The sequence below is a fragment of the Parasteatoda tepidariorum genome, chromosome 5 (genome assembly GCF_043381705.1).
Source record: "Parasteatoda tepidariorum isolate YZ-2023 chromosome 5, CAS_Ptep_4.0, whole genome shotgun sequence".
Lineage (NCBI taxonomy): Eukaryota > Metazoa > Arthropoda > Arachnida > Araneae > Theridiidae > Parasteatoda > Parasteatoda tepidariorum.
The window spans coordinates 67,745,948-67,760,208 of NC_092208.1; the positions used below are offsets into that span (position 1 = coordinate 67,745,948).

Consider the following 14,261-nt stretch of genomic DNA (forward strand, 5'->3'; position numbering starts at 1 on the left):
TAAAAAAAAAAAAAAAATAGTGAGCGAGAACGCAAAGAATGATAATAATAATTTCACATAAATGATATGTATTGAGGAAAAAAAAAAGAATAACTTCCTTTTTAAGAGATAAATAATTTTAAAAGAGTAACATTTATATACATATATTTTATGATATCAGTAGTAATGACAAAAAAAATTTCGCTATTACATAATACCATTAATATCAATGCATGCTTAAATTAATATTCGACGCAAGGGAGAAAGGTTAGAAAAAGTGACTCGACGATACTTCAGATAAACAGACAAAAAACGGAGGTACAAAAAAAAATAAACATAATGTAACAAGTACTGTATTCATGAATAATAAATTCTAAAGAGAACAATGGCGTTCCATGCAAATTACGCGAGCACGACATGCCCTCTCCCTTCCTGTTCCTCCTGATTATCACAATTTTTATTTTCTTGGCAACAATGTGAATGAGGAGTAAATGATTATTTTCTGGAATTGCGTGATCGGGATCGCGTGAGCAGCATGCTGAAACGATCGTCATTTTCATATTCAAATCAACAAGGTGTAGAACGATGTTGCAGAGGAGAAAAAAAAGGGGTGCGAAGAAGTAAAAGCTTGGGCTCTTGCAAATAAAGCCATTTGAGGTTTCGTGCTTGGTTGCATCGAGGAAGTTAGAGCCATAAATAAACAATCAAACGGGCCCTCGGGTGTGATGTGAGAATATTAAAGTTAATACTTTGTAAAGAAAGTAAATGTCGAAGTTGTTGATTTTAACTCATTTCTATGTCCATAGGGGGTTAAAGTAGAGTTAAATGAATAATCAAAGAGAATGAAAGAATATTCCTTCTTCATAATTAAAGTGCGATAAATGTTAGAATTTTCATTATGAAAATAAGGTAAAATAACCATCAGCTGACTGTTTATCCGATTGACCATAAAGTTTATGGTTAGGTACAATTTTTATCTTTACGGTTTTGCAAGCGTTTACAGCTGGTAAGGTTAAAAAATTCTGAATACAAAATTATACGGTTTTGTAAGCATTTACAAGAAGCATTGTTTCTAAACCATAAGATTTAAACTTAAACGGACATTGGAACACTGTTGATGCTGCGCCTTTTCGCATGAATGGTAATTTCGTGTTCTAATAATTCAGCATCACCGATTGAAGCGTGCCGGACACTGGTAACTCTTCGTGTAGTAAAGGGACGGAGGAAATATTGTGGTATCAAAGCTGGGATTAGAACCTCTGTTCCGCAGGTTATGAGATTGACCAATGAACTCTTTTAGCTACACTATATACCCAGTTGCACGGAACAAAATGGCTCAAAAGGTGGGTCTACTTGGCGAGGATAAAATTCTGGTTGTTTAACCGTAAAAGGAAAAAACAATGAATTAACTTTTTCTCACACTTAACAGTTCGAATAACACCTTTTTTACGGTTATTTGCCTGTTTTGGTGGAATATAAAAAATAACAATTAAATAGCTACTTAACCATTTTTATTGAGAAATTTCTAACAGTGTGCATGTCGAAGTTGATGGTTTTAACTCAATTCTATATATTTACTAAAGTTTTTGTAGATTTAAATGAATAATCAAAGTGAATGAAAAAATATTCCTGATTCCTAAAGTGTATGTCTTAGTGACTGAATTCTATATCCACTAAAGTTTTTGTAGACTTAATTGAATAATCAAAGTGAATGAAAGAATATTCCTAAAGTGTATGTCTTAATGACTGAATTCTATATCCACTATAAAGTTTTTGTAGATTTAAATGAATAATCAAAGAGAATGAAAAAATATTCCTGATTCCTAAAGTGTACGTCTTAATGACTGAATTCTACATCCACTAAAGTTTTCGTAAATTTTAATGAATAATCAAAGAGAATAAAATAATACTCCTAGTTCGTAAATAAAAAGTATATCGAAGTAATTGGTTTTAACTCAATTCTATATGCACTTACATTTTTGTAAATTTAAATAAATAATCAAAGTGAATGAAAGAATATTAATATTCCGTGATTAAAGTGCATGCCGAAGATATTGCTTTTAATTCAATTCTATATACATTGAAGTTATAGTAAAGTTAAATGAGTATGAAAATGAATAAAAGTTTCTTAAAGTTGGTAATTAGTAAATAAAGTAAATGTCAACGTTGTAGATTTTAGTTCTAACTCTATATTCATTGGGGTTATAGTTATATTTAAATGAATAATCAAATTGAATTAAAGAATATAAAGGTTAGTATTTTATAGATAAAGTAAATGTCGAAGTATTTGGTTTTATTTAAAATCAATATATATTTGGAAAAGAGTAGAGATAAAAGAATATTTGAAGCGAATGCGAGAATAATCGTATTAGTAACGAAGTCAGTACTTCGTTACTAAATGAAATGTGGGAGTTGTTGGTTCGAATTCCAAATCTATGCTTTGGGATACAAAAAGAATAAAATGAATAATTAAAGTGAAAGAACGAATATTAAAATAAGTATTTCGTAAATAAAATAAATGTCGAAGATGTTGGTTTTAACTCCAAATCTATGAATTGGGATTCGAGTAGAAACAAACAAATAATCAAAGAGAATGAAAAATATTAACGTTAGAAATGTCGAAGTTGTTGGTTTTAAATCCAAATCTATGAATTGGGATTCGAGTAAAAACAAAGAAATAATCAAAGAGAATGAAAAATATTAAAGTTAGAAATATCGAAGTTGTTGGTTTTAAATCCAAATCTATGAATTGGGATTCGAGTAGAAACAAACAAATAGTCAAAGTGAATGAAAAATATTAAAGTTAGAAATGTCGAAGATGTTGGTCTTAACTCCAAATCTATGAATTGAGATTCGAGTAGAAACAAACAAATAATCAAAGTGAATGAAAAATATTAAAGTTAGAAATGTCGAAGTTGTTGGTTTTCACTAGAATCTATATACATTCGGATAAGAGCTGAGGTAAAAGAATATTTGGAGCGAATGAGAGGATAATTTAAGTTAATACTTCGTAATTAAAGTAAACGTCGAAGTAGTTGGTTTTAACTCCAAATCTTGCATTAGGATTCGAACAGAAATAAACAACTAAACAAAGTGAATGAAAGAATATTTAAGTTAATACTTAGCAAATTAAAAAATATTTAAATAATTAGTTTTAACTAAAATCTATCTTGGATAAGAGGAGAGATAAAGGAATATTTGGGGCAAATGAGGGAATAATTAAATTTATAAAGTAAATGTCGAAGCTATTGGCTTTAACTCCAAATCTATGGATTCTGATTCGAACAGAATCAAACAAACAATCAAAATGAATGAACGAATATTAAAGTTAGTACTCTGTAAAAAAAATGTCAAAATTGTCGTATTGTATATATATAGAAGTTGATGGTTTTAACTCAANTTAAAGTCAGAAATGGCGAAGATGTTGGCTTTAACTTCAAATCTATGAATTGAGATTCGAGTAGAAACAAACAAATAATCAAAGTGAATGAAAAATATTAAAGTCAGAAATGGCGAAGATGTTGGCTTTAACTTCAAATCTATGAATTGAGATTCGAGTAGAAACAAACAAATAATCAAAGTGAATGAAAAATATTAAAGTCAGAAATGGCGAAGATGTTGGCTTTAACTTCAAATCTATGAATTGAGATTCGAGTAGAAACAAACAAATAATCAAAGTGAATGAAAAATATTAAAGTCAGAAATGGCGAAGATGTTGGCTTTAACTTCAAATCTATGAATTGAGATTCGAGTAGAAACAAACAAATAATCAAAGTGAATGAAAAATATTAAAGTCAGAAGTGGCGAAGATGTTGGCTTTAACTTCAAATCTATGAATTGAGATTCGAGTAGAAACAAACAAATAATCAAAATGAATGAAAAATATTAAAGTTAGAAATGTCGAAGATGTTGGCTTTAACTTCAAATCTATGAATTGAGATAAGAGTAGAAACAAACAAATAATCAAAGTGAATGAAAAATATTAAAGTCAGAAATGGTGAAGATGTTGGCTTTAACTTCAAATCTATGAATTGAGATTCGAGTAGAAACAAACAAATAATCAAAGTGAATGAAAAATATTAAAGTTAGAAATGTCGAAGTTGTTGGTTTTCACTAGAATCTATATACATTCGAATAAGAGCAGAGATAACAGAATATTTGGAGCGAATGAGAGGATAATTTAAGTTAATATTTCGTAATTAAAGTAAGCGTCGAAGTAGTTGGTTTTAACTCCAAATCTTGCATTTGTTTTGGAACAGAAATAAACAACTAAACAAAGTGAATGAAAGAATATTTAAGTTAGTACTTGGCAAATAAAAAAATATTTAAATAGTTAGTTTTAACTAAAATCTATTTTGGATAAGAGGAGAGATAAAGGAATATTTGGGGCAAATGAGGAATTTATATATATATAATAAATGAGGAATATATATATATATATATATATAGCATTGTTGAAAAAAGAAAAGAATAACTTTTATTATTTAAACGTATTGTTGAATAAACAATTAAAATCTAATTATAAAAATAAATGCAGCAAAATTTTAAAAAAACATTTATTTATAATGAAATTGTTATTAATGATTAGATAGCTTAGATTTAGAAAAAAAAATTTCGTGTCAGAATTTTTTAGAAAAGTCCGGTTGTAGTAGTTAAAAATGTCAGACTCAGAGATATGGTCAGATTCAGAAGTAAGTTCATATTTTAAAGAATAATTTGTGACTAGGAATTTACTTATTGCTATATTGATGATAAAATAAACTTTCCAATGCATAAGAGTGTTATTCTAACAAAAATTTTTTAAATCGATCATTGTTATCCCCATGCACTAACCTTTTTATTTAAAAACATACACTAACCTTACAATAATAGAAGAGACGATTTCAGATTTAGGCACTTTATTAAATTTCTCAAGAAATGCTGAGAAAATTATTGTATAAATTTAAAAACGTTTAAATCATGCAATTTTTCATTCGTATAAATAGATTTATGAGAGTCGCGATGGCACAGAGGATAGAGGGTTCGCCTTCCAACGAGGTGATCCGGGTTCGAATCCCGGCAATAGCTGGTCGATACGAATTCCGTATCCGGCTTGCACCGACCGCAGTGCGGACTTGAAATATCTTCAATGGTAGACGGAACATGGGTTAGAGTCCCCTTGCCATCAGGCTAACGGTGGGAGGTTCTCGTGGTTTTCCGCTCCATGTAACGCAAATGCCGGTTAGTTCCATCAAAAAGTCCTAAACGAAGGCACATTTCTCCCAATACTTGATCCAGGATATTATTAATACATAATATAATACATATATAAATACTGAAAAATAGTATTCATGTCGTTACGCTTTTTAAGTATAATTAAAAAAAAGTGTTCTCGAAGAGCACAAGTAAGCGTTGATGACAGTTATAAAAAGCGTAACATTGAAAAATGAGTAGAGACAATACACATGTTGCTTTTTAAAAGCATGATAATTATTTTGTTAGTGCAAGTTTTTCTATTGCAGGTCATTTACTTCAATTTTTAATTCTATAACCAATAATTGATTAAAAATTTTAACTTTTTAAAAAAAGAATTAGTTTCTAAGTATTTAATAATTAATTTAAATTCAGAGTGCGTAGCCAAATTATTCAACAAAAAATAAGCACATTTTAAGCACTTTTCAATCACTCAAAAAATATTTTTAAGCACTTCAAAAAATTTCATAATTAAGCAGGGTTGGAAAGTTTCTGACAACTGACGGTTTTATCTTGTTTTAACCGTCAAGTTTGTTTTTTTTTTGGGGGGGGGGGCCCAAAAAAAAACTTTCGGTATTGTTTTTGACAATTGTCAAAAATCGTGAAATTTTGAATCATGTAAAACGAATGGCGTTTTCATACGCTACGGGACTGACAATACGCCAAAATAGATTGGGATTGAATTAATTGTGAAAACGTTGAATAAAACAATGTGAATTGTGTCTTTTTGCATAATTCGTAGCGATAATCAACATGGCAAAGGAAAAATCTCATTTTGAAAAAGGGAAAATGAAGCACTTTTTCAAAACACCCAATGAAAAAAGCACCTTTAAGGGCTTTTAAAAAACGAAAATAAGCACCTTTCAGCACTTTTTAAAAACGCTACGCACCCTGTAAATTTTTAAAATTTCACGCTAGAACACATTTCAAAAGGGTTTAACTTAGAAGAACTTTAATAATGGGTTGGGTTGAAGAAGCAAGTATGATACGTAAAACAAACTACTGTATAAGATAGCATAGAAATCTTCGAGGGTTGAGGAATATCAGCTAGTTATTAATACTTTTTTAAAGAAATGTTTTTAAAAATGAATTCGTCATAGGAAAACGAAACGGACATTGAAGAGGAAGGTTTTTATGATGGTGCTAGATTAAGGGGTCTACGGCATGGATATGGAACTTATATTTTCTCATCAGGTGCACGCTATATAGGGAACTGGGAAAAAGGTATAAAGCATGGAGAAGGAACATTTATCTACCCAGATGGCAGTCACTACGAAGGTAAGAACATTGTTTCTTTAAAAAATTTTAAAGAAAAATAATTAACAATGATAATATAGCTAGCTTTAAAGCTAATTTTAAAAGATAATGCTAATCTCCGTTCAAAGCGACTGATATTTGTTGTCGTTGTTTCAAATGCTACTTGCCACATTAGTAAGCCTGCTAGGTGAAACCAAGCAAATTTAAGGCAGAGGCTGCGTTTCTTGTTTTTCAGTGGCGCCATCTATGGCCAAGAATTCGTCTTCAGCCACACACACGTCACAGCGCGAATCCATTCACATATCCATTCATTCATTCACAGATTGTAATTTTTGACCTGGATCAGAGAACGATCGATCTCCAATCCAGTACCCCCTGAGATATTGATTTGTAATGGGAACATGGAGGACTTTGCGATTCGACAGATTCAACGTGCATCAGTCACCATTAACTTCACGGGGAGTCTTCGGCCGGCGGGGTTCGAACCCACGAACTGCGACTAATATTTAATCCTATTAAATAAATAAATAAAATTTAAAAAAATAAAAATAAATAAATAAAACAGTAATGCAGAGTACCGCGCCGTAACAGCAAAATAGAGTTCGCTCATATTTGTACGACACAACTGGTGTCTTAATATGCAAAAATTGAAGGAAAAACAACACTATTTCCTTACAGATTTTAGTATATTGTCTATTTTTATAAGAAAAATTCATATTTAACTCCCCAACTAAAAATAATAGAAAAATAAAAATTAAAAAAACGGGTACGTAAAGCTTAAATTGATCTTGCTAATATGTATTTATTTAATGCAACTCGTATTCGAGTTTCTTAAGCTAATAGAACAAAAATGTGCGCACTTTTCGTTTCTTGTCTTTCCTTTTTTAACTTAAAATATGCACCCAGAATTGTATTTGAGTAACTGTTGAAAAGAGCTTAGTTAGTTTTATATTATGTTACTTGTATTTAAGTTAATAAGAGTTAAAAATATTAATTTCGGCTTTAAAGATATTGCTTTCTTCTTTTTCCTTTTTTTTTTAACGAAGCAATACCCCTCCCCCTCAAAAAAAAAACTATTTCATTTCAGTTTAAAAGAGAAAATGAACTATTTTCAAACATTACATAGTTTTACATTTCATAGTTCACCCTAGAATGTATGCTCGTTTAATAAACACATGAAAAGACTTATTTGGTCTTGATTAATATAATCAAGTAAGTTTGTGAAAATGAAACAATAAAATAAAATGTTGCAACAAATTTAATTACACATCTACGCCTTGAATTCTTACGAGATACTGCTTAATTTCATACTACTTTACAAGAAATTATCATCTTATAAATGTAACACATAAAAACTGGCTTCAAAAAAAATTAATCTTAAGCTATTTGTTTATTATATCTTGTAAGAATTAACAAACTTACAAAAATAAACAGTTTATGTCTAACATATGAAACGGAATTTTAAAACACTAAAAAGTTTTAACTTTTTAAGTCAAACTTTTTTAAAGCAAAAAAGTTTGGAGGCTCATATGTCAATCAAATAAACATAAAACAGCAACATTTTATTTTATATATATTTTAATCTATTTAAATCAATATCTAATAAAAAGAAAACAATTTATTTTCTAATTAAAATACGCAATTTCATAACGAGTGCAAATATTTTTAAAGACTTAGTTTTAATCAAATAACGGTATAAAAATATCTTAATGTATGCGTATAACTTAATTTATTTAAAACCATTATCTAAGTCGTGGAAAAAGTATCTAAATTATAAATTATAGTAAGGGATTTCATAAATGGAATATCAATAAGACAGACATTATAACTACAAAAACAAATTCATTAAATAATTTTAATGTTCTTAAAATTTAATTTATGTAAGCCATTATCATACTCAAGGGAAAAGTAGTATTATTGCAAAATTATAATACGGAGTTTCAAAACAGATGAAATGAATATTAGGGACTCACATGTCAATCAAATAAAGATATACCAAAAAAAAAATTTCATGTGAGTACATTTAAAACAGCTTAGATCAATATCTTATCAAAAGTAAAACATTTTATTCTCAAATTAAAATACGTTTTTTCTAAAACACGTGTACAAATTTTTTTGAGATGTTTTAATCACATAAATGTAAAATAATATTTTAATGTGCTCATAATTTAATCTACTTAAGCCATAATCTCACTCACGAGGAAAGGATCTTAATTACAAATTATAGGTACGGAATTTCAAAACACGTGCAAAGAATTTCAGCGACTTAACGTTTTAATCAAATAAAGATATTACAACAACCAAAAACAAATTCTTTATATTTTTACAACCAGAACAAATTGCTACACTATTCAGCAATAAATACCAAATAGAGCTTTTTTTTTCTTCCCTTTTTTTTTCTTTTCTTGTTCAGGTGAATGGCGAGAAAATAAAAAACATGGCCGCGGTCGTTATATCTATCCTAATGGTGACATCTATGACGGAATGTGGCGAATGGATATAAAAAATGGATTCGGTCACTATTTCGATGAAAAAAATAGTTTTTACTACAAGGGCAACTTCAAGGATGGCGCTGTGGATGGATCAGCACAGGTGGCAGTTAACAACGTGTTATTCTACGGAGAGTTTGCAGATGGAAAGGTAGGCATCGTGATTGTTCCATCTCTTACGAAATTAAGGGCTGTTGCTTTTTTTATCATATAAAATTACGCTTTTAGCGAGTAATATGCTGTTTTTATAACTGTTATGAGTTGGTCACAGTAAATCAGAACTGTAAGGTTAAGTTTGGTCTATTTTTAGTCACCTGCGATCTATGTTAATGAAGAAAACGACGTGAAATGCCTCACGAAGAAAAGCCACGGTTTTATGAAATAATTTCGTGATATAATTTTTGAAAAGTAGCTACAGTTGTTTGGATTCACAAAAAATACGTAAAAGTTGAAAATTACTATTGAAGTTTAATGATTTCGATAAAAAGAATAAAACTCTCGTTAAAATTGCTAAATTTCTTTAAAATTCAATAACATTTTATCAAGTTATTCTTTCGTTTTAATGTCCAGACAATTCTTTTTAGCAATATAGTATGAATGTTACCGCCGATCAATGATTAAATTTTCTTAATTTCTATCCCTTTACAGTACATTTCTGTACAAAGATTAGGTAAAATTATATTAGAATTCTCATACTTCATAACTTGCCTGAACACGCTAGGCGTTCGATAGAATGCCGGGATCTCAATTGATGGTAAATGATATGTATTGAAAAAAAAAGAACATATATATATATACACACACACCGAAGAGCCATTACATTAGGGCCCATAATCCTCATAGAACAATCCCTGACATCTGTAAGCTACTTGAACATAGTTGCAGACCAGGTTCGCCCATTCATGGCAACAGTTCTTATTGGGGGGATGGTGTTTACCAACAGGATAATGCACCATGTCATAAGGGTCGAATCGTCATGGATTGGTTCGAGGAACATTCCAGTGATTTTTAAGTCATGTCTTGGCCCCCAAATTCACCTGACTTTAATCCAATAGAGCATTTATGGTTCTACTTGGAAAACCAAATTCGCGCTGCCACGCTACTCCCTCGCAATGTGAGGGAATTGCAGGACCAGTTGGAGAGCGCTTGGTACCAGATACCTCAGACTACCCATCAGCACCTTGTGGAATCAATTCCACGGCGAGTGTTAGCAGTTTTGAGGGCTAAAAGTGGTCCTACATGTTATTAGCAGGGTGGTCATAATGTAATGGCTCTTCGGTGTATATATATATATATATATATGCATGCTTTCAAGTTTTACTTCGTGTTTGGGCCTTCAAACTACGGCTACCTTTATTTTATTGACAAAAGAGCTTCCAAGATTATTTTATTCGTTATTTCGATATTCGTTATTTTATTCATTTATTTACTTCATTTTATAGCCTGTTGGGGTAGGAAGATATGTATTACCGAATGGGTTAGAAGTCAATGGCGAGTTTAAGTTGTACAGCGAGAAGAAGATTCCCTTGTGGATTACAAAGGGCGTCGATAAATCGGAAAACACGGCTGTTGATGAATCGGCTGATGCAGCTGAAAAGTTGATCGTCGAAACATCTGAGAGTATGAGAACCGAATCTGAGAATATGAGAGAGTCTGATACAACACTCGAAAAATCTGGAGGTATGAGCACCGCCGACGACGAATTTGATGATGATATGAGCGACGATGAATGGGAGAGTTACAACGTGAAGAAAGTTGACAGCCTCGATTTATCTGAAACTTTGCAGCGGTATAAATCAGAAGATTAGATGCTGTGGGACGAATCGAATTTATAAATTCTTGTTGGTAATTAAAAATAATAAATATGAATAAACAGAAATTGGATACTTATCAAATGAAATTCTTAACTAACAATTGTAGATTACAGTACATATTTATAAGAAATCTAACGGTATAAATTCTATCAAAAATAATACAAGAAAATAACGTTTAATGGCATGAAAATATGTAACATCAAACTGTAAAAAATGAATTTATTTAAGCCCTTTTTGTCCAAGTTGAACTTTTTAATAATATTTTCTTGTCTTTTTTGATCTATTATTTTTTAATAATATTTTCTATTTTGTACTTTTAATAAATACCGAGAAATCAACAACAAAAAATATTAAAAGAAAAATCTTACAGAAAATAATTTTCATATTTGAAAAAGCTGAAAATACTCAACACATAAGAAACGGAATACAAAAATCCGAAAAACTATAAAAATGTAGATTTATATAAAAGAAAAAATCAAAGATTACTTATATTTGACGAATGATAATAAATTTCCTTTAACAAATACTTATCTTTTTCCTAATTAATTAATTTGTATACCTTGTAGCTTGAAATATTTTAAAATTTAGTTTCCATTCAATCAATAATTGAATGTTAATCATAAATGTCTTTACTAATTCAAATCTTGGAAAAAAGCTTCATTAATTATTGGGCAATTCCATTTGTGACGGAATGACATTTTGACTTGCAAAATAACAATTAATTGAAGTTTCCATGTATCTAATTTCAAATAAAAAAATTTTTTTCACATGCATATCATTATTATTCGCATAATGCGCTTCATAAACTAAAACAACAGGATTTTCTATCTTTTTTACTTTTAATTTTACGAACTTTTTATTTGCGCGACGGAATGACATTTTGGCAACCAAGTTTTTGGCATGCCGCTTAGAGCTGGTAGTTTCTACGAATTTTGCAGCTATTATTTTTCTGAACTATTTTATACTTTTAGTATAATGTGTAAGCAATGTAAAATGTGAATTTGAAAATTAACCTCAGGTTGGCTAGCAGTTATTAACATCTATTTGCTGTGACGGAATGACCGTGACGGAATGACAAAAAGTTTAGTAGAAGAAAATCTTCATTTAAAAAATGTTTTTTTTTAATATGTAAATGATAAACATAATGCAATAGATAAACAGGATTAATATTTATGTAAGAATTAGTAAAAATTTCAACAGTTTGAAAATTAGGTTGTCTCTGAAGAGGTTTTATATCTAACTTGCCAATGTCACATCTTATCTTTGTTCTCAGGAAATTTATGCATTATTAAGACATGTGACGCAATGACGTAAATGAAGTAACTTTTATTTTTTATATTAAACTTAAAATGATAATGTTTTAAATTTTGTACTATATGCATATTTTTATAAAAATATCGCAAAAGAAAGATACATTTCTTTTATTTTATAANTATATCTTAAATATACTTTAGCTTATGTATTGTTAGCAAAAATTATATCATTCCTTAATTTTTCAGTTTTAACATCAATCGCGGCAAATAAGATTTTTCTACAATCATTACGGTACAGATGGAAAAAAATAAATAAAATCGGAAAATCAATACGATACAAATAAATAGCCTAAATCAGACAATCAATACAAAGAGAGAGAGAGAGTACTAAAAATTTGATAATGATAATTGCAAGACAATAATGTTCAAACAGCTGGCATAACATCATCATGTTGATACAGAGAGAGTCAATAGTAACACTTAAACAGTAATAACTGTAAGGCAGTATTACTTAGAAAATTAAAAATAACGAAAACAAAAAAAAGTTTAAATATAGTTTATTTTGATATTCTTTGTTTAAAAATACGTTAAGAAGCATAGCTGGTAAACACGAACCTTTTAAGTATACATTTCTTCAAGTGCCACTAGCCTAACAATTCAAATTCTCTATCATGAATAATTCATTCCACTTGGTTAGAACAAATCGATTCTACATCGATTCAATTGTCTTTGCAAAACTAAACAAAAAATTGTAAATGGTACTTTTTCCCATTCAAGAAAAAACCAGAGATAAAAGATGGCATAATTTTTCACTCAGGCGTTGTTTATGCCAAACATGTAATTCCAGTGCACCCCCAGAAAACATTCCTCCAAAGACATCCATCCAAAAAGGAAGGGATTGAGAGAAGGGAGGATCGCTTTCCTCTGGAGGCCCCCAAAGAAACAAACAAAACAGGGAGACGGACAACCGTCAGCAAATGTATACAGCACATCGCTGCCCGAGACAGATGGGAAATATCATACATAAATACATACATCAATTCATGCTTTAGGATGGATGCATTTACATCAAGCAAATGGAAATAGACTTCATCTATAATGGATGCCTGTTTTCAGCAAAAACAAACAAACGGCGTCAACCAACACCCTTTTACTGGGACATCTTCTGGATGGGGGGGAGTGGAAAGATTCAGATCGCTCGAGCGGATATATTCCCGTGGACGCACCTGCATCTGTCGTCATCTACATACGGCTATTGTTGTCGGCCAACGGTCATCTATCAAGGGAAAACACGGGACTTAGCGATGGGCCAAGGGAAAAAGAAAGAAACATAGCGATGCAAGGCTCTGGAGGAATACATGTATAAAAAATGGGGTACCACCTTCACTTGCAACCTGACGAAAGCATAATATTTTAGAGAATTATCATCGGCGGGCATGAAGAACATCGGTTTGTATTCCCACGTGAATATTTTCTCACCTCTTGAAAGACGCTGGAAATAAGTATATGGCCTCCTTACATAGGGAGAAGAAAAAAATAAGAAGATGCTGAAGCATACAGAAAAATCTTGCTATAAATATTATGTTTCTTGCGCTTAAAAGAGCGCAGTTTGAATTTTTATTTTTGCTTTTTTACAAACAATCAAATATTCCGTGAGCAACATCGTTACATACAAATTCAGTAGGTGGCATGGTGGAATTTGTAAGTTAAGAAGAGTTTCATAAATATTTTATTAAAGTAGATTTATTGCTGTGGTCTGGGATTTGTAATATTCAGAGAGTGGAGAATTTTTCTTACGGCATGATGAGAGATATTTTAAGGCTGGAAGTATAGAGTTAGTGCCTGCTGTTTAAATAACAAACAAGCATTTCATTCGCAAGATTTGTAATTTCGCTGCATCCTAAAATGCGAATAAATAAAAAATTCAGCGTACATTTGTGAATTTTATAGAAAAAAATTAAATTATACTACGAGGAGCTATAAAATGTGGGGGATGTTTCAGAATTTTATTTTTATAAATATTTTATTATAATATTTATAAAAGCATATATAATGTTTATAAATTATATTTGATCAGAAACAAGTAACATAAACAAAAAAGAAACATTTTCCTAGTTCATGCGGAGATTTAGTTCTTCAATTTCGTACTTAAAAATAAAATATAACGCAACTTAACAATTAAATTTCACAATCTGGTGGAAGAAAGTTTTAAGTAATATTTTTGAAAAAAGAGAGAG

The 14,261-nt window shown here is 30.3% G+C and overlaps 2 protein-coding genes across 5 annotated transcripts in view; one reads left to right on the forward strand and one right to left on the reverse strand.

The window, feature by feature from the left end:
* Positions 1-14,261, reverse strand: part of LOC107438772 (POU domain, class 2, transcription factor 3) — a 545,522-nt gene that overhangs the window by 301,184 nt on the left and 230,077 nt on the right. The window lies entirely within an intron of this gene.
* LOC139425571 (Radial spoke head protein 1) lies at positions 4,575-10,765 on the forward strand. Its single transcript, XM_071180854.1, has 4 exons — positions 4,575-4,670; positions 6,312-6,489; positions 8,882-9,108; positions 10,400-10,765. The coding sequence occupies exons 1-4, from the start codon at positions 4,638-4,640 to the stop codon at positions 10,763-10,765; spliced, it is 804 nt and encodes a 267-aa protein (XP_071036955.1). The 5' UTR covers positions 4,575-4,637.